Genomic DNA, 27,977 nt, shown 5'->3' on the forward strand with positions numbered 1-27,977 from the left:
AGTGCAGGCTCAGTAGTTGTGGCGCACGGGCTTAGTTGCTCCATGGCATGTGGGATCTTCCCGGCCCAGGGCTCAAACCCGTGTCCCCTGCATTGGTAGGCAGATTCTTAACCACTGCGCCACCAGGGAAGCCCTGGTTGGAATTCTTAAGTAAATATTTATTGATTAAACCTCATAATGCAACAAAAATTCATGTTACTTAGGGGACAGCGTTTCTAAACATTCTCAGCATTTTTCTGGAAATAAGATACATTTTGTGAATTATAATAGTTTTAGAAATAATCTTAATGTAGTCCCATAAATTAAGACACATTTTCAGCAAAAACTCAGTCTATTTTAGGGATTGCTCTTCATCTGCAATATAACTAATAGGTATAAAAAAACCAAAAAACAGCTTTGGAGAGAGGCTCTGGGAGACACTTCATTGCATTCAACACCTAGCCTCCATAATAAAGGAATGCACAATGGAATGACCACAGGGAAGGCGGAAAAGGAATGGAATGAATTAAGGGGTGAATGGATCATAGACTTACTTTTTTGGCCAGTTACATGAGATATTCTGGCTGTGAAGGAATAGAATGCATAACCAGTGATTCCAATTTAAGCTAATAACTATGCTTACATTGTACTCTACTGGTTTTTCATGATAAAGAAAAATAAAGAGATCAGCTAACCAGAGAGGAAGAATCCAGTCCATATTGTGTAAAGGGAAAGACATTTCCCAAATATTAAGAGGAAAACTTGTTAATTATGGGAATTTTGCTGTTTTTTCCCCCTTCATTAAGACAAAAGTGGCTAGAGATCCATTTCCCATAATTAAGGCAAAGACGTAAGGGCAATGGCATTATTTCTGTTAGTTGCTGTAACTTCTTTGGATATCAAACTCCTTTTCTTCATTTAAAATAAATGAATAGCATAGCTTCCTCCACTCCAAATAAAATAAGGCAGCAGTGAAACCCATTTGCTATTTTAGAAAATGACTAATAGAACACATATTTCATAATGTCACATGATTCAAATAATTTATTACTCACAAGCAATTAAAACCACTTCTGCACTTAACTTGTCCTAGAATGACAACTAAAGTCACTCTTTTTTAATTCTTCACTTATCAGACCACATTTATATGGAAGAAGAAACAAAATCTTATGTTCCATGAGGAGGGAAGAAGGCAGAATGAAATCTGACATAGTGTAAAAATATGGTGAAAGTGTAATCTTAGAAAAATTACACAAGGAATTAGACTTCTGTCTTTTTTTTTCTTTTTTTTTTTTTTTTGGCTGTGCTGTCCAGCTTGGGGTCTTAACCCCGCCCCCCGCCCCCAACAGGAATAGAACCCGTGCCCCCTGCAGTGGAAGCTTGGTGTCCTAACCACTGGACCACCATAGAATTCCCTAAACTTCTGTCTTTCTAAGGGAAATTCTCTACTCATATTTCCCTGAACACAGATAAATGCTAGAATATGAAAAGAGAAAAAAGATTCATTGTATTAATTAAAATGTTCTTTAAAACAGTATTTCAAAATTCCACAGCACAGTAGGAAGCTTTCTAATTACCATATTCTGAAATGCATCAGGTATGTAGGTAGTGAAATGGATTAAGTTAGTAAAGTTGATTCTTTTGCTTGTTCTAATAAGAGCTTACCTTCTTTTGTGATAAGTTGGCCGAGTCTCCTATATATGAGACTCTTGAACAAACTGTAAATTATATGTATCCGCTGGCCTGGAAATTTCTACCCTTGATACTTTTGGTTTTGTTGCCCATTTGGGGGGCCAGAAGAGAGGATGCAGGCGAGGCAGAGTGGTGCAGTTTCCACTCAACCCTACAAATCAGAAACAGACTGGCATGAAAGGGAACACAACCGCAGGGCAGGGATCAGGGTGAGGTGAGTGTGAGTGAGTCAGCAAGTGCAGGGTAGGATCCTGCTTCACTTAAAATTTTGATATTTTGTTTAGCACTGATTTCTTATTTTGTATTAATTTTGACTTCTTACAATATTGCATTACCGAGTTTCTTGGCACCCACTTATATTTTGTGCCCAAGCTGAATGCCTCCCTCGCTCACCCTAGTCCTGGCTTCTTCAAGCAGTACTGGGCTCTGCGTTCAAGTAGATCTATGGAGCCACACTAGAGCACAGTCTCTCCCTTTTACCCACCTCGACTCTGATGGGCCAGGGAAGGCTTTTACAAGAGCTACGTTCTCCCTGCTTGCAAAACTGAAAATGAAGAGTACAGGAAAGTGTCCTCTTTGTCTCATAGGGAAGCTATGAGAGTGTTAGGAAGCAGTTGTCATTGATGGAACTGACACTGGGACTTTTAGCTGTTCTCTCTTCTAGTACTTATTTGTTTCTGGACAGGATCCATGATAAGCAAAAGAACTAATGCCCTGAATGTGGATTTATTAGCAGGAGAAATGAGGAGTCAGAATAACACATTCACCTGAAAAGTATGAAAAAATCCCTCCAAAGCATGCTAAGTTAAATAAAAATGAGAGGCTTGATATAATTACATTGTAGATGTGACATAATCTTTTAAAGCATGAAATGGGCAGGATTACATGTGATAGAGCTAAACTAACACCAAGGGTACTTTTCCATTCTTGAAGAGATCAAAATAATACTTCCAATCTCATTGCTAAACTTCTCATCAGCCTTGCTGGTATCTGTCTCCTTGTCTTTTAAAAAAAAGATATGCTTACAGTCTTCAGGCAGGGGCAGATGCTGCCCCCCTTCCAAAAGAACCCTGGGACCCTGCTTCCTCTCCATTTGTGTTTGACATGAGTAGAGTGGAGAAAGGGACTAAAGTTTACTGAGTAACTCCTCTGTGTTGATGCTTTCAGAAGCATTATCTTACTTGATGCCCCAGCAGCCCTGGAAGAGAGTGGTTCTCACCAAGAGGATTAGGAGATGCAGGGAGGAAGATTTAGTCCTGGCAGGTGCTACAGCTAGAACCATGAAGCCCCTAGGTGTCATACTGTTTTCTCTGGAGGGATATGATAAGACTAGGTGTAATGTTACTACTCTGTCTTTCGTTTTAGCAAGTCGTCTCATCATAGGATTGTTGGAAAGGTGAAATACAGGGGCTTCATTTCCATTGTCTTCCATGGAAAGAAACTTTGGATACTGCAGAACTTTTTGGAAATTGGAAGTTAAAGCTATAGGCAATAAAATTTCTTGAAAGAAGAGAAAGTTGGGGATGTTGATCTGGTTAAAGAGCTCTCAAAATTATCCACTGACATTAGATCGGTATTGGTTTTTAGGCATTAACATGAGTATAAATCTATTTTATGCATTTCTAGGCAAAGTCAATAGAAAAAGAACCCTAAATATATATTTAATTCCTTAGGGTCCCAAAGCATTTTGAGGATTTAAACTGATAAACCAACCTCAAAGGGACTGATTCTTGCAACTAAAACACAGACACCTCTGGGGTGAAATGTGGCAACAGTTTGACAGGCATAGCAGTAGCTTAGGCCAGAAAGGATTTATCCAATTAAAATTATGGGATGAATTCTGGCTGGCAGAATGTAATTACCAGCCTTGGAATGGATCCAGGATCCTGAGGTTAACACCCCTCCTCTTGCCAACAACCCTCCTACCTGCCAACACTCCGAGATGGAGAAGGCTGGATCTGACACAATCGCACATAATACTGTTGTGACATCTAAGTACAATGATGATGATGTGAGAAGCATCATGAACCTGATTTTTTTTAACACTCATTATGTTACTTATTTTTATGCCACATTAGGCTAGAAACCAAATGTCCACATAAATGTTAATTTCCTCAAATCTGTGTTTAAAAAGTATAATTAGAAAATAAAAAAATAGATTTAAAAATTAATTTATTCTGCCAAAGTAGTTATTTAGTGATTATTTCACTTCAGGAACGAAATTGGATCAAAATGGTGACATTTAATCCTTGTTACATTAAAAAAAAAAAAGCAGGTCCTGAATTTTTGGAAGAGGAATGTATTCTCAAGGTTCACTGGCCTAAAAAAAGGGAAATGCTTAATGCCTAGTTCTTTCTCGCTGTAACTTAGACTAAATGGGTATATGCTTTTGTCTTGGGGTGGGTCTAGATCATATTCGCAATCGCTCGCGGGCAGTATTTCTCAGAAGGGAATTTATTAAAGATGCGTTTGTGTGTAAACCGGAGAAAAGAGCCCCCTGCTGGTGTAGGATCAGTGGGTAATGACCTCATCATTAGATTCTAATGCCCTTTTAAAAAGTCACTCATTTACGAGAGAATTGTGGAGAGTTACAGGTTAAAGCAGGTGGGGCGGGAAAGCACTTCTAGAGAGAACGTTAAGCCCTCGGGGACGCCGGCACCCGGTCGGGGCCGGTGGGGTCGGGTGGCGTCAGGGAGAGAGCTGCAGAGCCGAGCCGGCGGGCGGCGGGGCTGGAGCGCGCCCGAGCGCCCGGGAGGCGGGGCCAGCGACGGAAGCTGCGCGCCGGTCACGCGCGGCGACTCCGGCTCGGCGCCGTCCTACCCCGCCGCCCTCCGCGCCAGCAGGTGGGTCCCCCAAACCGCGGAGCAGCCGGCGTGGTCGCAGGTTCGAGGCGGGCCCGGGGCAGCACCGCCGCCGGCCGCCCTTCGCTCCGGAACCCGCCGCCCGCGGACGCTGATACCCCTGCTGGAGTCTCCCGGGGCTCTCAGCGAGTCCCTCGGGTTACCCTTCGGCTCACGTGGCTCTGGGCCCCTCCACACCAGAACCTGGGCGGGACCGCGCAGGGGGTCCCAGCGACGGTGTCTGCCCCAGACCTCGCACTACGGCCTCCTCGGCGAGCCTCTGCCGCCCTAAAAGTGCCGGCGGTGGTGCGTGCGCAGGACACAGGTGATGTGGCAGAGCCGTCGCGAACTGCTCAGCTCCTCAGGGGCCCAGCCGGTTCCTCCGGGGGAGGCAGGTTTTAGGTCTCTCGCAGGAAGTAATCCCAAAGGTGATCGAAGTGGTGGGAGGCCTAGGATCACACTCCCTCAAACCACAAAGTGTTTGGGGTCTTGCTCGGGGTCACATTCTTAGAGGCGGAGGGAGAGAAAGACTTCCCCTTTTTACTAACAAGCCTGACTGCTTGCCAAAAGCTTGATATTGCCCCTAGTTTCAGCTTTTGCAGTGAAGGTGGATTTTTCTAACACCATCTTTGTGTGATTTAGCTGTCCACAGGGAATAAAAATGTGGAATGAGAGGATGAAACTAATCCTTTCTTTTGCACTGTTAGGGGTTGCCATAAACACCATTTGTTAAAAAGCATAATTATGTTGGGAAAGTGCCTGATGAGACAATTAAGCTACATAAACACACTGAAAACAAATGAAAGCCAGAAGACGCCCACACCCCTTGTGTAAAGCAATTTTTTGTTTACATAAAAACGAGAGATGTCTGAGCTGCTTTATTACAACAGTGTTATTAATGTCTACAAAATCCTAATGACTGTATTTTTTATGAATTTTCAATCATGAGATGATGTTCATGATATGAAAACCTGAACTAACCATGAAGCCCTGTATCCCCTATTAGGTTAAAGTGATCAGGCCAACGAACAATCCTAGTGAACAGAAGCCAGTGGATATGCATGGAGAACACTGTTAATGGCACCACAGCATGTTAGCTTAAACTTACGAGCTTCACGTGTGTCTCAAGAGTTGGACATCATTCCCTGCAGTATCCCCACACGGAGAACATTATGTGGCACAAAATGACCCTCATCAAATATTTGCTGATCGAGTTCATGAGGGCCACATTCACTTTTATCTATATTTAAAAGAGGCTGAAATATGATGGCCTGATCTTAAAAAGGGGAATTATTTTCTTTTTGTTTTGAGATATTGAAATTTCTTTAGTTCATAATATCATTCGGGGTATAGAAAGATAACTAGTTGAAAATGCCATTCTAGAATACTAAGGAGAATCAAAGCAACCACCAAAGCTTGTGTGGAATCATTCCATTTTCAACAAAATCAGTCACATTTTTGGCTGATTATTGAGTAACATATCAGAGTAGTCCATGTCAGCTTTCAGTTCAAGGTACAGAGTCCTGTGAAACCAGATTTTAAGCTGATATAGGGACTATGGAGATCAAAGTACGAGAGAAACTTAGTCATATAGTTGTCATTTAAAGCCCCCAAATGAGCCCCTTTTGTTCGTTCATATACTGCCCATGGCATGGCCTGTAGAGATACCCTTTCTCTCTGTCAGAATAGCTTTTGTAAGAATCAGCATATTAAGTAATCTGCCTCATTTCTCTTTTCTGCATTTCCCCAGTAATCTCATTTAACAAAAGTATCATGCCTCTTTGAAAACAGAATTAAACTGGAAGACAATTCTTAAAAGGAGTAACATACTTTTTTTTTTTTTTTTTTTTTTTTGCTGTACGCGGGCCTCTCACTGCTGCGGCCTCTCCCGCTGCGGAGCACAGGCTCCGGACACACAGGCTCCGCGGCCATGGCTCGCGGGCCCAGCCGCTCCGCGGCATGTGGGATCCTCCGGGATCGGGGCACGAACCCGTGTCCCCCGCATCGGCAGGCGGACTCTCAACCACTGCGCCACCAGGGAAGCCCCAGGAGTAACATACTTTAATGAAGAAGTTTCACAGGACAGAATTCAGACTGAGTAACTTGATGGATATTTTCTAGTGTTGTTGCTATCTTCATATGTTCATATGTGCATGACCACATATACATGTTTCCTGGTTGAGTCAATCTGAGGATTTTATCCTTTAGGTGTTACTGAGGAATGAAATAGTGAAGTATTCATATTATGACTGCCTGGTTTCCAAAAAGCTGTGATTTTTTAAAAAAGTTTAATGAACATGAAAATATGAATGAACTGTAGAAACCAAAATGAAGGCTTATTTTTCTCCTATTCTAGAAGAAAATTACCATGTCTTCTTCCAGACTGGGGCTCCGTTTGGCTGTCTGTTTATTAAACATTTCAGAAGCCAGAAGAAAATACATTGTTGAGAACGTAGCGAAAGCAGCTCTTCTTGAAAAAAATGGTAGGAACAACAGGCAATTGAAGTGAATATGTAGTGCTTTGATAATATGGTAATTTTTGTACTCTGCTAACAATGTCTATAGAACACTCTTCATCTTTCTTCCTGAATTTCCCCCCTTGTTCTTGGGCTGTTATAGCTTCTGCAGGACTCCAGGATACTGAGATAGACGACTTACTCAGATGTGCACATATGCTTTTCTCCAAACGCCTGCATACAATCCACAGCATATTTCTTCACATTGGAGAGAGTGTCTGAAATGCACATTATTCAGGATATTGGCAGGCTCCTGAGGAGGATATATTTACATAAAGGTTTAATGTTTCCCTTATGGGCCATTTATATGATCATTAATAGAATGAGCATAATTGTATATTATGCCTTTTATTCAGCAGGTTAAATAAAAAATAAGCTTACCAAATACCAAGTACTCTTCAAAAACACTCCTGCCATCAAAGCCCATGCTGTCATTGCAGCATTAATATTTCTACTCCATTTTCCCTGCATAAAGACTCTTAGGCAGTTGCATTTAAGTGATGTGTGTATGATTACTCTGCGATTCAATTCAGAAGACTGAAACTCAAGCCTCCTTACTCCCTGGGCCAGTATTTACTATAAGACATACTACTCTCTCTTTTTTTTTTAACCCTTGTTAAAATGTTCATGTGATGACGTACAGTTCTAGACATTTGTTTTTACTTTCACACATACACAGAACATAGTGTATTTACAGACTTACAATCACTTAACTTTGTTATTTGAAATCAACAGCTTTTTGGCAACAGGTGAACGCTAGGGTCCCAGCCCTAAAGCATTTGAGACAGTCGATTTTAATTTCTGATTGCCATTTTTTATTTGGTTATTGCTTTTCATGAGAGAGAAGTGTTTTCCCCTGGCCCGTTGCTAACGCTGAGCACATTTAAGTTACTGTCTTGCAACTTTGAGGGAGCTGGAGATGTCTGTGAAAATTCCTGATAATTTCTAATAAGAAAGCTCCTCTGGAGTCAGTGTGCAGCTGTGCTTTTGCATTCTCTTGGCAGTAAGAGCCAGCTTGGGCCCCGCATTGTCAGATAGTACATCTAATGGGATTGGGTGAATGTGCAGAGACATATTCTGTGATTAAGTGACTGGGCAGAGACATTTGTGGAAGCCACACACTGATGGACGCCTGGGTCTCAACTCACAGTTTTTATCAGCTTATTAGTGACAGCAGCTCAAATGGAATTATAGCTATTACACTGCATTACAAATACCAAACAATTTACTTCTGCTGAGGTTCATACTGACAGCTCCTCCTGCCAGCAGTAATTTGTTTTCTATATGCATGCTTAAGAAATTTCAGGACAGAGTGTTTCATTCTTTCAGCATTTGATTCAATTGAATCATATGAAACTGAGAATAAAAGCTTTTCAGAAGAAGATTTAGAATGAAAAAATCAAATCATTTCTTCTAAAAGCTTAAGTATGTTGAAAAAAATACATCAAAAGAGGTTGTATGATCGTGTTCCTACCCATCTTTCATAGTTTTAAAAATGCAGGGAAGGTAGCACTAGTTAAGAAAATGACCTGCTGTTGTACAAATACTTTAAAGGCATTTATTTTTAAGTGAGTGGAATAAAACTATATCACCTAGATTTTTTCCAGTTAAGCAATGTGAAAACATTTAAATGACCTAAAAGGTCTTATGGAAAGAAAGCTGAATTATACATTTTAGACCTACACCAGGGCAGGTCTCTGTAGATGCTCATTTGGCTATGAGTGAGTGACATAAGTTTATCTTCTCATGTTATTAAAATTAATAGTGCGGGGCTGCTGTAAGCTCTGTAGTTGCTGCCTGTAACTTATTTTTCCTCTCCTCTGAAAAGATTAATTGTTAAGCTGCCAGGGGACAGGGCGACAAAGATATAATGGCATAGTGAAAGGTTTAATGACCGTCTGAAAACTTCTGTCCTTCACTCTGAATTTGCTTTTGTAGGCATACGAGGAACTTTTAAGGAGCCTGAACCAGGCTTGTAAACTTCAAAAATAACTACAGGGTTATGTGTGGTTGCCATACAAGGGTATGGCAGCTTTCTCCTTCGGGTTACACATTCAAGTGAGTCACAAGCTGCTGAAGGCTGGAAGTCGTTAACATCTGAAGGCTGTTGGTGGCCTTTGAAAAGGAGATGGTGGAGTCAGAACAGTTTCTAATAGGCAGGTGCATGTATCCCAGAAACCTCTGCTCCAGGCACTAATTGGCCTATCCTAGTTTTTCCAGATGTTAGATTTTGATTTCTGGGTTTGGAAGGAAAAATTGACAAGGCCTAGAAGATGAGATTGATAAGGAACAGAATTTAGAGTGATATGATTTGGCGATTGAAAGAAGAGCTACCGTCTTAGACTGAGTTAAGAGAACTTTGGCAAGTTCTGAAGCAAGTGCCAGAAAAGTTCTCTCATAGACACCAAAGCCTCGTATCTGAGCTGAGCCATCTGCTTGTATAGGAAGCACTGTAAGAAGTAGACGTTACTGTCTACAAATTTCATGATTAGTCAGTGTCACTTCAGAGGTCACCCCCCAGAATTTTTCTCTTAAACTATTAAACTATTTCTATTTAATTATATCAGAAGAAATAAAGTATTAAGATTTCATCACAGGAAAAAATTCTTGCATTTATGTGTTGTTTTCTTTATAGGACAGAAACATCCTGAGGTATCAGTGCTCAACATATTTTCTGATCAAGAGTACAACAGATCAGTCATTACAATAGCAGCTTCTGTTGCCGAGTTAGGTAAGATTTCAGTTTCTTTTTTTTTACATGTCTTTTGGCAAAGAGTCAGCTTCAGGTACACCTGAATGCTCTTTAATCACTGATTTCCTGTGTTAATCTGGATACTCCCCTCCAGTACATAGGGAGTCTACCTCAAAACTGCATTGCATCATTTTTCTGAACATGTACCTCTCAAACATTTCCCATTTCCTCTTCATTAAAATGAACCTTGGGGGTCCAATATTTAATAACATTCTTTCCTTGAAGATGATCACATATCCTTTGTGGTTAAGAAAAATATCTCCAGGTTTTAACCTGTGAAGTAATAGTGTTGAAGTCAGCCTTGATTTCACTGATAAGTTGACATGGAATGAAACATGCTAAGCAGTTGTGTTTTGGGTTGGGAGCCTGACATCTTGAGTTGGTCCACTGGGTGAAATGAAATGGGTTTCAAGTCTTCTGTTGTTAAGGTTTAGTGGGACAACTTGAATTTGAAAGTTCATAATTGTTTAAACAAAAACCTGTATTATTTTAGTATTGCTTGGTAAAGGGTTTAAAATATTTTCTTTTAAAAAAATAATTAATTAATTAATTTATTTTTGGTTGCGTTGGGTCCTGGTTGCTGCGCGTGCGTTTTCTCTAGTTGCAGCGAGCGGGGGGCTACTCTTTGTTGCGGTGCGCGGGCTTCTCATTGCAGTGGCTTCTCTTGCTGCGGAGCACCGGCTCTAGGTGTGCGGGCTTCAGTAGTTGTGGCTCATGGGCTCTAGAGCATAGGCTAAGTAGCTGTGGCTCACGGGCTTAGTTGCTCCACGGCATGTGGGATCTTCGCGGACCAGGGCTCGAACCTGCGTCTGCTGCACTGGCAGGCAGATTCTTTACCACTGTGCCACCAGGGAAGTCCTAAAATATTTTCAAATAAACTTGACTTCAACTTAGCAGATTGTCTTTTTTCAAAAGGTATATTTGTTTGGAAAACAAAGAGCTGATGGATAGTTCCCAGCAGATGTAGGACCGATTATCTTCCTTCTCTCTTGCCAATGGTCATACTGCACTGCGAATAAAAACTCAAGAGTAGGGCCTCCCTGGTGGCGCAGTGGTTGAGAGTCCGCCTGCCGATGCAGGGGACACGGGTTCGTGCCCCGATCCCGGAGGATCCCACATGCCGCGGAGCGGCTGGGCCCGCGAGCCATGGCCGCGGGGCCTGTGTGTCCGGAGCCTGTGCTCCGCAACGGGAGAGGCCACAGCAGTGAGAGGCCCGCGTACAGCAAAAAAAAAAAAAAAAAAAAAAAAAAAAAAAAAAAAAAAAAAAAAAACTCAAGAGTAATAACATAACACTCTGAGGTGTCTATAATATGTATTTAGATAGAATAATTTAATGAAAAATCTAATTATAAGAGCAAAACTAAAATACTTATGCTTTTAAAAATTTATGTTTTTGTGTTTTTATTTTATTATAAATTCATAAATATTCTGAAAATAACAAGGAATTTTATCAGATTAATCTGATTAAATTGAAAAAATTTAAAGTAACCAATTGTAAAAAAAATATAATATAAAGTTTCTTAAGACTGATAAACTTTGTATACTTCCTCCACTTTGGGGAGTAAGGAATTAGGAGAAATGTGAAACTTTATGACACTTGGGAGGTGGGGAGAGGGGAAATGTTGGGTCTTTCATTTTTCTTTATTTTGGATGGGAAAACAATCTTCTATACATATTACAGAAAAACAAGTGGTGGGACAATAATAAATATAGCTACTTCTTTAGATGCGATTGAAAGTTTAATGATTTTTTTTTTTTTTTTTACAATTTTACATTTTTAAGGCAATTCCATTCTGGCTGCCTGCCTGGAGGCCTTCCAGTCAATTGATATGGAGGTTCAAGAGGGGATCCATCCTTGCCTGGGAGCAGTGGACCTGATTCCCGTTTACCCTCTCTCCGGTGTTGGAGTAGAAGAGTGTGGAGCTGTGGCCAGAAGTAAGAGAAGGTTTGGGGTAGTGTGTTATTCCTTAATGGAAACCATTTTTACAAGTCAGAACAGCTTGGGACAATATAATCACTCCTCAGTTCCCTGGGAAAAGTCAACCTTGAAGAATTGTGTCAACAGTAAGCTTCCGTGGGTTGCAGTGGCACACTGTGTCGTTGTGGCTCGTCCCTCCACTTTCTACCCCGTGACGCCGTGGAACACTAAATGCTGTGGGATGCAGCAAATCAATCATTGTGTCCCTTACAAATTCACGATAGACCATGAGGAGACAACAGTAGTCTCTAATGAGTTCTTTAGACTCTTCGAGGCAGAACGATGGTGTGTTTCACCCATCTGTGTCCTATTTTCTTGAGCAGGAGTAATGATGAGGTTGAAAACCCACTTAAATGTTAACTCCTACCCCTTTTTCCTCTGATTTTTTTTTCTTTTTTCCTTGTGCCCAACACTCTTTAAGATTTTCTTTAGAACTGAACTGTCACATGCTTGATTTCAGCCCCATGGGTAAGTTTAATTTGGAAAATTTGAGCTATGTCACTTGAGGTGTTTTTGAATTAAGCAGATTGGGAGAAAAGAAAGATCTTTTGCCTGGACTGTGTAGCTGGTTAATTATGAGATGCAGAGACTCATAACCTTTGGGGAAAAGTCCGCCTTAGGATGATTGCAAACTTCGCTGTATGACTTCAGAAATCCTCTGTGGTGGTGCCTCATTTTTAGGTAATAGGGAAATGTCTAACATTTGGGATGTAGATTTGGACTCCAGCTGAGCTCCATCAAGAGCTAGAAATATGAAATGAGACTTGTTTCCAAAGGTGTATCTCATTCCATGTGCTGCATTTTAACATGACCTGACAATCGATGGATTATTTCCCAGAGAAATCATGGCCCAAAATTTGCTTTACTTTTCATCTAAGAAAGAGTTAAAATTCAGCATGGGGGAAAATGCATTTCACACAAAAATGAAGAGTTCAGAATTGTCCAGACCAGAATAATGATCTTAATGTCTTCGAAACAATTATGTTCAATTACATTAAATCTCAAATTAGCTAGTACATGAAGTTCTTCATTACATCAGGACTAGTCCACCCCAGATGTTCGGCCAGAGTAGGAGACAGTTGACAACAGGAGGGTCTGGACACAGTATTTCTCCCTTCCTTTGCCCTTTTGCTTCATTGGCAGCTACTGTACTTCATGATTTAAACATGGACATTTCTAATTAAATGAGAGCTCAGCTGCATTCTTGAACTAATTTATAACATTCGATTTGAAATGTAATAGCTTCAATCTTCATCTGATTAAAACCAGTCATATACTGTACATGGTTACTATTTTGATGCTCCAACATGCAGTTTTTATTTTTACATTCTCCTTTCTACACAGCTGTTCATCTAATATCATCCAATTGTTTTTGGTTTGTTTTTTTTTGTTTGTTTGTTTTTTTGGTAACAGCATGCTCAGGCATTCGTATGAGGCAGAAGTATTCATGTTCTAGGATCTCACTGTTTTCAGAACAGTGACAGGATGTTTTTCACTAGAGTAACCCCTTGTCAGGGAAACCACGTTAAAATAATAATTTAACTAACTTTCTTTGGGAGGAAGGGCAATGGAGAACACTCCAGTGACATAGAAGATAGTTGATATTGACATGTGTAATTCATGCATGTTTTATATGCAAAAATTCTGGATAATATATTTTAGAGCTTTTTCTTTTTAATTAATTAATTTATTTTTGGCTGTGTTGGGTCTTCGTTTCTGTGCGAGGGCTTTCTCTAGTTGGGGCGAGCGGGGGCCACTCCTCATTGTGGTGTGCGGGCTTCTCACTGTTGCGGCCTTTCTTGTTGTGGAGCACAAGCTCCAGACACGCAGGCTCAGTAGTTGTGGCTCACAGGCCCAGTTGTTCTGCGGCATGTGGGATCTTCCCAGACCCGGGCTCGAACCCGTGTCCCCTGCATTGGCAAGCAGATTCTCAACCACTGCGCCACCAGGGAAGCCCTATTTTAGAGCTCTTTGATAGCAGCTGGAAGCTTGCTTATTCCTTAAGGAAGGGATTCTTAAAGTGAGTTCCAAAGTTGATGGTCAGGGGACTTATAAATAATGTCAAAATCACTTGTAAGTTTTTATGATGTGCATTTGTGTATACATACATAGATATACACACTCATAATTTTGCATATAATTTTAGTTTAAGAACTTCTAGAATAAAGGGCACAGCAATGCAGAGTCCTAGAGGTGGAAGCAGCCTGGGCTTGAGGACCTGAAAGGACTGCAGTGTTGCTGGCTGAAACTTAGAGATGGGGTGGGGTGGGAAGGTTAAGAAATGAAGCTCCAGAGGTAATCAGAGGCGAGGTCATGAAGTCTTATATGCCAGGTTAAGGAGTTCATACTTTATCCTAAATGCAGTGGAAACTGTTGGAAGAGTTTTAAGAAAGAAAGTCTATGATTGGCTTTGAACATTAGAAAGATTACTTTGTTTGTATGATAGAGAATGGACAAGGAGCAGGTAGATCAGTCTGGAAAGGTGATGGTGGCCTAAGATAATAGAGAATGGAGAGAATGGGGAGACTCCATAGGAGGTTGGGGTATGAGCAGTGGTATGAAAGTGTCTTCACTTACAGATGCTGCCATGTAAAAAAAGGTGACACATAGATCTAGTCTATATTTATTTAAAGCTTATAATTTATTTATTTTATTTATTTTAAATTTTTTTTTGCGGTGTGCAGGGGCCTCTCAGTGTTGTGGCCTCTCCCATTGCGGAGCACAGGCTCCAGACGCGCAGGCTCAGCGGCCATGGCTCACGGGCCCAGCCACTCCACGGCATGTGGGATCTTCCCGGACCGGGGCACGAACCTGTGTCCCCTGCATCGGCAGGTGGACTCTCAACCACTGCGCCACCAGGGAAGCCCTAAAGCTTATAATTTTAAAAAATGTTTTAGACTTTGGTTTTCATTTTCTATAAAACCACATTTGATCTTAGGCTCCATTTCATTTTTATCTGTATTATGTCTCTAAAATTTTTATCCTCCTCCCTTTTTCCCTTCTCCATTCCATCCTTCCCTCTCTCCCTTCTTTGCTCCTTCCATTCCTCTCTTTGCTTCTTTTTGTTGTTATCAGAATGATACATGAACATGGTTAAAAGTCAAATCTACAGGGTTTGTTCCCCAAACTCTAGACCTACATAACTTCCCTTTCCTCCTCACTCTGTACACACTTCAGTTTCCTTCTCCCCTGAGCCAAGTACTTTCAACTCTTTTATTATTTAGGATTCAAATCCAGATATCTGAATATCATACCTGTATTGGTACTTCTTGTTTTTTTAAGTTTTAGGCATTGTCTGTTGACTTCTCACTGCAGAAGATGAGAATTTAGCTTCCTTTTACGCACCCCTCACCCCCAGCACACACACACACACACACACACACACACACACACACACGTTTCCCACTTACTTCCGAATTCTCCCTCCTCACCATATAGTTATATCTTGGAACAGTATTTAGTGGTCACATTATTATAACTATGTAAACATTATTTACAATGAAGCATTTAGAATGTTATTATTTTACCCTTTCTGTACAACTTTTTCTTATTGCTGCAATTGATCATTATCTTTTTGATCGTTTGCTTACTTTTTTATATACTTACCACTGGTTTAACCCCACACTGTGTCACTAATGACTCTCCATGCATTCAGATAGAACACATCATGTATTGACTGTTCTATAAATTTCACCTTCTTAAAAAACTATCTTTAGGGGAATTCCCTGGTGGTCCAGTGGTTAGGACTCTGCGATCTCACTGCTGAGGACCTGGGTTCAATCCCTAGTCAGGGAACTAATATCCCACAAGCCGCACAGTGTGGCCAAAAAAACCCCCCAACTTTCTTCTAGAACTCTCTGACCTGGTTCAGTTAGGACGATTTACTCTCAATTTGTTGAGGATGACTGTCATCATGGCATCTCCCATTACTTTTATCCTGAGTGTTCCCTTCATCTTTCTCTATTTTGGATCCCCTGGTTCCTGAATCCCATATCTTCTCTTTTTTTCCCCCTTTCTTTTATGTCCTTGTTTTGGTGGAACATATCCTCTACTAGCTTTCCAAAAATAAGTGGGGTGGGGGCAGGGAGAGTATATTTTTGAGAACTTACATGTCTGAAAATGCCATTATTCTACCTTCACACTTAATTTTTAGTTTAGCTAGGTATAGAATAATAGGTTAGAAATAATTTTCCTTTATTTTGAAGATATTGTATCAATTCTCATTTCCATGTTGCTATTGAGACTTTTGAAGCCATTATGATTCCTGATCTTTGTATGTGACCTGTCACTTCTCACTGGAAGCTTGTAAGATCTTCACTTTGTTCCTAGTGTTCTGGAATTTCTGTGATGTGCCTTTGTATACGTCTGTTTTCATTCATTATGCTGGATACCTGGTAGGCCCTTTGAATTCTTGAAACTTGTCTCCCAGTGCTGGAAGTTCTCTTGAGTTATTCCATTGATATATTTTTTTAACATCTTTATTGGAGTATAATTGCTTTAAAATGGTGTGTTAGTTTCTGCTTTATAACAAAGTGAATCAGGTATACATATATATATATCCACATTTCTCCTCCCTCTTGCGTCTCCCTCCCACCCTCCCTATTGCACCCCTCTATGTGGTCACAAAGCACCGAGCTGATCTCCCTGTGCTATGCGGCTGCTTCCCACTAGCTATCTATTTTACATTTGGTAGTGTATATATAAGTCCATGCCACTCTCTCACTTCGTCCCAGCTTACCCTTCCCCCTCCCCGCGTCCTCAAGTCCATTCTCTACGTCTGCCTCTTTATTCCTGTCCTGCAGCTAGGTTCTTCAGAACCATTTTTTTTTTTTTTAGATTCCATATATATGTGTTAGCATACGGTATTTATTTTTCTCTTTCTGACTTACTTCACTCTGTATGACAGTCTCTAGGTCCATCCACCTCACTACAAATAACTCAATTTTGTTTCTTTTTATGGCTGAGTAATATTCCATTGTATATATGTGCCACATCTTCTTTATCCATTCATCTGTCGATGGACACTTAGGTTGCCTCCATGTCCTGGCTATTGTAAATAGAGCTGCAATGAACATTGTGGTACATGACTCTTTTTGAATTATGGTTTTCTCAGGGTATATGCCCAGTAGTGGGATTGCTGGGTCATATGGTAGTTCTCTTTTTAGTTTTTGAAGGAACTTCCATACTGTTCTCCATAGTGTCTGTATCAATTTACATTCCCACCAACAGTACAAGAGGGTTCCCTTTTCTCCACACCCTCTCCAGCATTTATTGTTTGTAGATTTTTTGATGATGGCCATTCTGACCAGTTGAGGTGATACCTCATTGTGGTTTTGATTTGCATTTCTCTAATGATTAGTGATGTTGAGCATCCTTTCATGTGTTTGTTGGCAATCTGTATATCTTCTTTGGAGAAATGACTATTTAGGTCTTCTGCCCATTTTTGGATTGGGTTGTTTGTTTTTAGGATACTGAGCTGCATGAGCTGTTCATAAATTTTGGAGATGAATCCTTTGTCAGTTGCTTCATTTGCAAAAATTTTCTCCCATTCTGAGGGTTGTCTTTTCATCTTGTTTATGGTTTCTTTTGCTGTGCAAAAGCTTTTAAGTTTCATTAGGTCCCATTTGTTTATTTTTGTTTTTATTTCCATTTCTCTAGGAGGTGGGTCAAAAAGGATCTTGCTGTGATGTATGTCATAGAGTGTTCTGCCTATGTTTTCCTCTAAGAGTTTTATAGTGTCTGGCCTTACATTTAGGTCTTTAATCCATTTTGAGTTTATTTTTGTGTATGGTGTTAAGGAGTGTTCTAATTTCATTCTTTTACATGTAGCTGTCCAGTTTTCCTGGCACAACACAAATCATATGTGAGTGGGTTTATCTCTGGGTTTTCTATCCTGTTCCATTGATCTATATTTCTGTTTTTGTACCAGTACCATCCTGTCTTGATTACTGTAGCTTTGCAGTATAGTATGAAGTCCAGGAACCTAATTCCTCCAGCTCTGTTTTTCTTTCTCAAGATTGCTTTGGCTATTCGAGGTCTTTTGTGTTTCCATACAAATTGTGAAATTTTTGTTCTAGTTCTGTGAAAAATGCCATTGGTATTTTGATAGGGATTGCATTGAATCTGTAGATTGCTTTGGGTAGTTTAGTCATTTTCACAATGTTGATTCTTCCAATCTAAGAACATGGTATAACTCTCCATCTGTTTATATCATCTTTAATTTCTTTCATCAATGTCTTATAGTTTTATGCATACAGGTCTTTTGTCTCCTTAGGTAGGTTTATTCCTAGATATTTTATTCTTTTTGTTGCAGTGGTAAATGGGAATGTTTTCTTGATTTCATTTTCAGATTTTTCATCATTAGTGTATAGGAATGCAAGAGATTTCTGCACATTAATTTTGTATCCTGCTACTTTACAAAATTCATTGTTTAGCTCTAGTAGTTTTCTGGTAGCATCTTTAGGATTCTCTATGTATAGTATCATGTCATCTGCAAACAGTGACAGCTTTACTTCTTTTCCAGTTTGGATTCCTTTTATTTCTTTTTCTTCTCTGATTGCTGTGGTTAAAACTTCCAAAACTATGTTGAATAATAATGGTGAGAGTGGACAACCTTGTCTTCCTCCTGATCTTAGAGGAAATGGTTTCAGTTTTTCACCATTGAGAACGATGTTGGCTGTGGGTTTTGTCATATATGGCCTTTATTATGTTGAGGTAAGTTCCCTCTATGCCTACTTTATGGAGGGTTTTTATCATGAGTGGGTGTTGAATTTTGTCAAAAGCTTTTTCTGCATCTATTGAGATGATCATATGGTTTTTCTCCTTCATTTTGTTAATATGGTTTATCACATTGATTGATTTGCGTATATTGAAGAAACCTTGCATTCCTGGGATAAACCCCACTTGATCATGGTGTATGATCCTTTTAATGTGCCGTTGGATTCTGTTTGCTGGTAATTTGTTGAGGATTTTTGCATCTATGTTCATCAGTGATGTTGGCCTGTAGTTTTCTTTACTTGTGACATTTTTGTCTGGTTTTGGTATCAGGGTGATGGTGGCCTCGTAGAATGAGTTTGGGAGTGTTCCTCCCTCTGCTATATTTTGGAAGAGTTTGAGAAGGATAGGTGTTAGCTCTTCTCTAAATGTTTGATAGAATTCGCCTGTGAAGCCATGTGGTCCTGGACTTTTGTTTGTTGGAAGATTTTTAATTACAGTATCAATTTCAGTGCTTGTGACTGGTCTGTTTATATTTTCTGTTTCTTCCTGGTTCAGTCTCAGAAGGTTGTGCTTTTCTAAGAATTTGTCCATCTCTTCCATGTTATCCATTTTATTGACATATAGTTGCTTGTAGTAATCTCTTATGATCGTTTGTATTTCTGCAGTGTCAGTTGTTACTTCTCTTTTTTCATTTCTAATTTTATTGATTTGAGTCTTCTCCCTCTTTTTCTTGATAAGTCTGGCTAATGGTTTATCAGTCTTGTATATCTTCTCAAAGAACCAGCTTTTAGTTTTATTGATCTTTGCTATCGTTTCCTTCATTTCTTTTTCATTTATTTCTGATCTGATCTTTATGATTTCTTTCCTTCTGCTAACTTTGGGGTTTTTTTGTTCTTCTTTCTCTAATTGCTTTAGGTGTAAGGTGTAAGGTTAGGTTGCCATTGATATTTCTTCCATTTTTCTCAATTCTTTCTGGAAGCTCCATATTTGGATATTGGAACTCTTGTATTGGTTCTCTACACTTACTTTCTCTTTTTTAAAATCACTTTATATTTTTATAATAATTTCTTACAAATTTCCTCTTCTTTATATCCCAAGCCTACAGTAAGTTTTTCATTTCCTCTATATTAGTTTCCAAGTACTTTTACTCTCTGAATGTTCATTTTATTTTTTTATTCTAAATAATGTCCTGGTCATGTCTCATGGATATGGTGTCAGTGAATAATTTTTGACAGTTTCTTCTTTCTGCATGGTGTCTATTCCCCAACATGCACCCGCCCCCCATCCACACCCCCAGGTTGCTTTCTCCTGTTTGTTTTAAAGGCTTTCCTCAGATGTCAGATCATCATTGGTTTGCTGCTTACTCTAAGAGTGGGCACTAAAGGACTGAATGGATAATCTGAGTATTTAGGTGGGGTTTGTCAGCTGTAGGCCGATCTGGCTGGGTTGTTTCTATGGAGAGCGCCTATTTCAGTATCTTTGGGGTCTTTCCTCTTGGGCTGTTCAAGTTTCTTAGAGAAGGATTCTCCAGTCTTCAGCCTGGAGTATACACACAGCTGTCCATGATTTAGGAGTTGAGTTGCAGAAGAGGGCTAGAAGAGTCACCGCATTTAGTGTGTAAATGTTCCCTTAATTCCCCTCTTTTCATGAATTCCCCCCTACCCTCAGCTGTATCCCACAGCCCAGACGCCTTGTGTTTTACTTCTTGTGTCTTCTGCCAGTTGCCTGTCTGTGTGGAGGGGTTGGGATCTAACTACTGCTTAAACAGACTTTCCACCATTCTCCCTGTTTTGAGCTATGCCTTTACCTTCTCTCCCAGAGTGAGGTCACCAGTTCTGACCATTTCCAGGTACCAGTGCTCTAAGTCAGGCTGCTTCTCTGCTGTCTGGGGTCTGCTGAATCTCCTGCTCTTCTTATATCTGCTCTCCAAGTTCCAACGCCATTGCTTCTTCTTCCATTTCTATTTGTTTGAGTGAATCAATGCTTTAAAAAATAGACCTCTTTACCATCTGTTTCCTGGGGTATTTGGAAGAAGTGAAAGTAAACATAGGAATCTATGTTCCCATCTTTACTTGGAAGTCCCTACTTCTCTAATTCCTCTTGGTGATTTTGATTATCTTAGATCCTTCAAGAGCAGTGAATTCACCTAATTTGGAACCAAAGGTAAATTTACAGTAACATTATTCTTTTTTCTGACTTCTAACTCAATATTGAAGGTATTTAGTCTCAATGTCTGGGCTTCAATAAATTTTGTATAGACAATTTCTCCAAAGGATTACTGTGGGCTATCGTGCTGCCTATATGTTTTCCACATCTTCCTTACTTGATGGTTTACCTGCAGGAGCCAGCGTCTCTGAAACATGAGCTTGTTTCTCATGCACACACAAACCTTCCTGAGAAGGACTGAGTGAAGGTGGAGGGGAGGGGTGAGGGCAGAACATGCTCAGGCAAATCCCCCCAATGATTTGCCAGTGAAAATGGGCTTAACTAACATGTAGGTTCATAATATTCAGCTTTAAAAGTCTGAACCATAGCTATAAATTTTGTAAGTCATATGGAAACTTGCTTTTTGTTTTATGTCATTAATCAAATGAAATAAGGTTTATATAATGCTTTATAAATTGACGTTATTTAGAATATTGGAAAGATAAAATGCTAGTTAAGTAAGTTACATAAGTAAAGATTTAGCTCTTACATGATTGAGTTTTTTTGGATTTATCTTTAAATCCAAATTTAAAATAGATACAACATTAATGAATTTGATTAGAATTATCAGCCTTGTTAGATGATTTTTTGAGTATTTTCATGTCTTGGAGGACGTGTGCCATGACAGATTCACACAACATCAACACTTGTGTGATAGTCTTAAGACCCTTCGATTACCTTATTACAGATTGTCAAAACATGGGCTGATCTGGCAAATCAGGAACAACTTTTCACTTCAAGAATTTTCTACTCTGATTCTCCAGTTGCTATGGAGATTGTCTCATAAAACAGCCTTGGGTTTTGTTGAGATTAGTCAGTTTAGATGTTGGGTTCTGATATAGTTCTCTCCACCATTAGTACTACCTTCATTGCCGTAGCATAAAAGCAATGGCTGATTTTACAAGCATATGTTAACATAGTTTTAGGACATAGCATGTACTTTGACAATTATAGGATACTGCCACCATATAAAAAGCTGGGAAAAAAAAGGATTGCGCATTGGGAAAGTACATAAAATATCAAAATTGATTTCTAGCAACTTGAGTGCATTCTAACTATGAAGGAGCGTTACCAGGTTTTTCATAAATGCTTATTGCTACAAGCTTAATAAATGCAACAGGATTATATCAACCACTGTAAAAGAGAGCTACTAATGAGAAAGGAAAAGACCAAATGGGAGAACTAGGATAAACTAACCTATTCTTCCATGACCAGCAATTGCTGTTGCACACAACCATACTTGAAAAAGTTGCTCTCTTTCTCTCACTTTGGCTCTGCAGAAACCTGAAGTCTAAGTAAATTCATACCCCACAGGCACCCCTTGGCCAGTAGGGGACCCGAGCTGGTAGACGGACAATTCTAAGTCCCATTCCAGCAAGACCAAGCCCCAGTTTCTCGTAGCGATGACTAGCTTGATAACACACCCTCGTATTGGCTTTCCCTTCTTCCCTGTTTTACTCTTGGTATATACTGAATAGACTTTATTGAACATTTTGACAGGAATAAATGTACCATAAGAATCTTCTAATTGGGATGAGTAGGTGGAGTGCATGAAACCTTTGCTGCCTGACTGTACACTCCTTGTAATTCTTCCCCAGTCTATAAGTCTATAGTTTAAAACTGGGAGACCCCCCGCAACCACCACTTCACCTAGGGAAGGGGTCTCCTAGAATACTCAGGATCAAGCTATGGGTCACTGTGGGAGATGTTAACATTCACCCCTTCCTAGCAGAGCCAGCCCTGGGAGCCTCAAAGTTTAGGGGTTCTAAGTTTTCTGATTTTCAATGTGTATATATATATATATATATATATATACATATATATATATATAGTACCCAGAGATTAAATTTATGTTATTGCTGATGGTGTTTTAGAGAATTGGGACCTAATAGGGGATTTATATCATATGATTGATATGATGCCAACTTTTTCAGCCCAGACTCCTAACCTTGGCTATGCTTTTCCTGAATTCCTTTTCCTTTCCATCTCTCCTTCCTAGCGTATACAGTGACTTCCAGTGTCAAGACCACTAGGATCAGAAAATTCTAAGGAAATAATATAGTCATGCTAGTGGCTTTGATGGACCTATAAGATTAAGTGCATCAACTCAAGTCTGTGCACACCCTCATGCGCCCACCACCTGGTCTCCAGTGGGCAAGTGAGGGTGTGCTTCTCAGGAGACCCAGAGCATGTGATGATAGTAATAACGACAACACATGGTTATCATGATGTGCTGTTACAATGATTATAGCATTATTATTAATTAGGTTCTCATTTATTGTGTGACTCAAAATTGCATATATTAAATAATTCACTCTCCAATTTGTTGTTGTTGTTGTTGCGGTACGCGGGCCTCTCACTGTTGTGGCCTCTCCCGTTGCGGAGCACAGGCTCTGGACGCGCAGGCTCAGCGGCCATGGCTCACGGGCCCAGCCGCTCCACAGCACGTGGGATCTTCCCGGACCCGGGCACGAACCCGCGTCCTCTGCATCGGCAGGCGGACTCCCAACCACTGTGCCACCAGGGAAGCCCTCACTCTCCAATTTTAATTAACCAAGAAATATATAGTAGGATAATATCTCAAGATGATATTGTTGTGCCTCTCTTTCCCCCATAGCTTATGTGTGACTGTTTCCTGGACAGTCTTGAGTTATTTGCTACCTTGAGGGGTATAGAATTGTTATAGTGAGAATGAAGAAGTAACAGTCAGTGTTCATGTTTGAATTTTTGACAACCAAAAGGAGAGGGCTTGGAAAAGCAGGTCACAAAGTTTATTCCATCGCAATAGGGTAGAGAAAGAAGGAAGGCCACCTCACTCCCTGCTCCCAGGAAGGAAGATGAGAACTCAGGGTGGGGTTTGGGAGGAGAGCATTACAAATAGTACACTTCTTTCTTTCCCAAATCTTGAACGAATTCGACAGTAGAGAAGGGCAGATGAGAAGTGGAAATACTAACTTTACTACTGTTACAACTAAAATGACAGCTAGGCTTCCCCACCTGGAGAATCAGACAGACTCATGCAGCCAGTAACAGGCAGCACTAGACAGCACAGGCCCGACCCTGGCAAGCTAATGGCAAGGAGGAGGTGGAGCGGAATGTATGTTTCCTGCTGACAGCTAGCTCCTAAGAAGGAAGAGGGGAGAGAGGAGTAGGCCTATGCAAACCCAGCTTGTCTCCCAAACTCCCCATCAGGGAATGGATGTTGGGAGGAAGCAAGGCCAATGTTTTAATTTTCTAAGGCTTCAGTAACAGAAGTGCCCCAGACTGGGTGGTTTAAACAACAGAAATTTATTGTCTCACAGTTCTGGAGGCTAGAAGTCCGAGATCAGGGTGTCGGCAGGGTTGGTTTTTTCTGAGTGCTGTGAGGGAAGGATCTGTTCCATTTTGGCTTGTGGACGGCCCTCTTCGTGTTCACATGGCATTCTCCCTGTATATTGTCTGTGTCCAAATTTCCCCTTTTTGTGAGGACACCAGTCATATTGGATTAGGACCCCACTCCATTCCAGTATATGACCTCATGTTAACTAATTATATCTGCAATGACCCTATTCCCAAATAAGGTCACATTCTCATGTGCTGGGGGCTATGAATTCAGCAGATGAATTTTTTCAGGGGGTATAATTTAACTCATAACAGCCAGCAAGACCAGCAGGACTCTCTCCATGTGGAAGTAAACATCAGTAGTGGGCAGGAAGCATTTTCCTTCAAAAGGAGATTTAATGTGGTGGGCATGGGTACGTGGAAATGAGCATCCCCTGAGAGGTGGTAAAAAGGAGAGGGATTGTGGGCAGGGGAATGGGAGGATTTGATCTGTTTTGGGGGCATGGGGATCAGAGGACTTGACCTGTTTTGGGGGCAAGCAGCAAGAATTAGGGCTAGGCTTGAGACTATTAAGAGGTGGCTGAGTGGTGTCAGTGGCCAGTGGCCAGGAAGATGGAAGATGTAGGGGAGCCGAACACATACGAGGAGACCAAGCTACCTCATGTGAACTATTTGTTTGGCATTTGGAGAGCTGTAGTTGGATGGAAGAGCCACCTTAACTCTTCCTTGCTGTGGGGAGTGGACTTTATACTGAAGGCTGTTTACACATTGCTGATACATTGGCCAGCAGAAGGATTCCTGGCCATCCCCAAAGCTTAGCCATGTCCCATCTGGACTACTCTTTGGGGTAGTCCCAGCTTCTAAATATCCCCCCTGAAAGAGAATGAGAAGTCCTTACAAAGGGGGTGCACTATATGGAAGCGACAGGCCTATTCCAATGCCCCCACCCTTTACATATGTGTATGTATGTGTGTATATATATATATATATATATATATATATATATATATATATGCACATGCCCATAAGTTTTTGATCAGTGTGATCTAAACAGTTACATCACATTGAATGGCTAGACAGGGAAGCCAAATGGCAAGTGGACAGAACAAGAATTTTGCAGCTGAATAAACCTGAGTTCAAACCCCAGGTCTTCTACTTATTTGCTAGCTGACTTTAGGAATATTGTTTAGTCTCTTTTATAGTCTTTTTGGTTTTATATCTATACAATGGGGAATAATATCATCCTGTCAGGATGGTTATAGAAAATAATGCCCACACGTAAAGCCCCTGGTCCCCTACCTCCCACCAGTAAAGAGCTGTCACTATTTTTAGTGATTCTCTGTGGCCTTATGGAGAGGGTTGCTGAACAGTGGGGACCCAGGCTATCCCCCTCCCCATAAAGAGAGTGGATCCCTCTTCTCTGTTTTATGTTATCAAGATCCCAAATAAAGTCACCTTTTGAGGAAAGGGATTGCGCAACAAGATGTTTGAAAACCACTCGGGCAGGAGATCTCTGAAGTGCTTTCAGCTCTAAAATTCTTAGTCCTAGAGCAGACAGCTTCTTCCATATCAGTTCTTCATTTGCAAAATGGTATTCAGCACATATTTCAGAGAACTGTTACGAAGATAAATGGGGAGGTATTTGTGAACATCCACACAGTGTTGGAGTGCCTGTTATGTTTCCTTTTACCATAGTAAACGCTATGGTGACTATAGGAGAAGTATATTAGAGTTCCTTCCCCCAAGAAAGCTGGACCATGAAATCTGCACCTGAAACAGGAGAGAGCACCATAGGACAGAATAAAATAAGTGACTGGATACAATGTAAGTTACATATGTGAGGTCACTCAAGAAAGTGTAATTCTTAAACAATATCATGTCTTCACAGAGTGATGATTATATCAGCATATTCCCCGCAAAAGAATAACAAGCTCTTCGTATACACATCTCCATAAAAGTATGTTATATACAAGGAAATAGTAAGATTCTTGGATTCTTGGATATAAAGACATATGTGTGGGGCAGTTCCCTGGTGGCCTGATGGTTGGGATTCTGGGCTTTCACTGCCGTGGCCCGGGTTCAGTCCCTGGTAGGGGAACTGAGATCCCACAAGCCATGCAGCGCAGCCAAAAAAAAAATAGAAAGAAAGGAAGGAAGGGAGGGAGGGAGGAAGGAAGGAAGGAAGGAAGGAAGGAAGACATATGTGTAAAATATGTCCCAGACTACTAATATACCATATTTTTATGGATACCTATATCTCCCTGAAATTGTATGGTTTACTAAGGGTTTGGGGGCACCTAATTCTTGTGTTTTTGATAAGGATAGAGGATAGGTACAATTTTTTCATTCTATAGCTAGAAAACAGACCTAGAAATATCGAGAAACTTACTCATAGTTTTCCATCTAGATAGCAGCAGAACAAAGGATCCTCACAACTGTTTATTTGCCAGACCTTGCCTGGAACTTTTTATTAATTCTCTTTTTCAGAATTTCAAACATTACAGGTAAGGTTAAAGTTCACCTCTGTCCACCAACTACATTCCTGGTTCCCTGAACCACCCCTTCTGAGTTACAGTATTGTATGCTCACACTCAATCCAGAATTTTCCCCATGCTTTTATTTGTACCTAGGTATGTACTCATAAATCCAATATAGTATTTCTTGTGCATGTTTGTAGTATAAATGCTATTGTACTATACTTCAAAAAATTTTTAATTTAATTTAATTTTTTATTGAAGTATAGCTGATTTACAATGTTATGTTAGTTTCAGGTGTACAGCAAAGTGCTTCAGTTTTATATATATATATATATGTACATTCTCTTTTCAGATTCTTATACTATAACTTTTATTCGGCAAGATATCTTGGAAATCTATCCATGGTGTTACATATAGCTCATTCCTTTTAACTGCTGTATAGTTATCATAGTATGCATATATCACATTTTTTCTGTTCCCCTATTTATAGACACTTAGATTGTTTCTCATTTTTTCCAATACAAATAGTGTAGCAGTGAACACTCTTGAATATACTTTCCTGTATACAAATGTAAGGATTTCTCTAGAGCAAAAAAAAAAAAGGAATGGATCTTTAGGTACAAACATTTCAAAATATTTTTACAGATTAATTTTTATATGAAAATTAATCAAATGCCTATCCTGACCTCATTTCCATTAATACATAACAAGTTTCTTCTTTGCATTTTATTTTTTACTGCCATGCCAATGGTAAATTGACAGCTCAGAAACACAGTAAAATTACTTTCTCTTAGCAAGTGCTGTTCGTTTCGAATTATAGACGCTGTTATCAGCATTGCATTATTTGTAAGTTTATTTGTCCTTTAGAAATGAAATGTGATAGAGTAAACAGTAGCATCCAGTGATACGCAGTAGAGTTTTGTTTTACCCCCTTAATTGTTTTCTGCTCCCTCAAGAAAGAACAGGCAACAGAATGTGTCAGTAGAAATGCAATTTAGGAATTGCACTTGATCTTGTTTTTCAGTCTAATGTTTCTGTTCTTTCATCATAAAGATCAGCTGCATTTTATTTTTTTCCAGTCCCTTAGAATAACATCCAGTTCTAGTCAGCATGTTTAATGTACTTCTCAATGATGTTCTAGCACAATAAATTTTCGTATCTCGTGCATGTGTACATATGGTAAAAATTTCTTCAAGTTCTAGCCATGTGGGGGAGGAATATTGCGGTTACTTTGTTAATGCAGTGTGTGTGTTGGAGTGGTTAAGGCCCCGCGCTTTAACTCTCAGCGCTGGGCGTAATGAGATGGCTTTGATGGTGGCGTAAGAGTCTGGTAGGATGGTCACAGCTTCACACTTCAAAGCCGAGCATATGGGGTGAATACTGGGTAGCTTTGTGCTCTTTGGGGATGGTTGGGAGACAATTCTTAACAGCTCTGTTTAATGAAGACATTGGAAAAGAAACACTCCATCTTTAAAATAATTTTGAATTGCAAAGAGAAAT

General features: G+C 40.1%; 1 protein-coding gene across 6 annotated transcripts in view; it reads left to right on the top strand.

The window, feature by feature from the left end:
* FTCDNL1 (formiminotransferase cyclodeaminase N-terminal like) overlaps positions 1 to 27,977 on the top strand; it is an 84,268-nt gene that overhangs the window by 39,001 nt on the left and 17,290 nt on the right. For 3 of the 6 annotated variants that reach the window (XM_060106976.1, XM_060106981.1, XM_060106980.1), the window contains exons 3-4: positions 9,663 to 9,758; positions 11,562 to 11,714. In XM_060106976.1, coding sequence (XP_059962959.1) covers positions 9,663 to 9,758; positions 11,562 to 11,714 — 249 coding nt within the window. The other 3 variants (XM_060106978.1, XM_060106979.1, XM_060106977.1) reach the window with 3 other exon arrangements.

This window comes from Mesoplodon densirostris, chromosome 8, assembly GCF_025265405.1.
Source record: "Mesoplodon densirostris isolate mMesDen1 chromosome 8, mMesDen1 primary haplotype, whole genome shotgun sequence".
Lineage (NCBI taxonomy): Eukaryota > Metazoa > Chordata > Mammalia > Artiodactyla > Ziphiidae > Mesoplodon > Mesoplodon densirostris.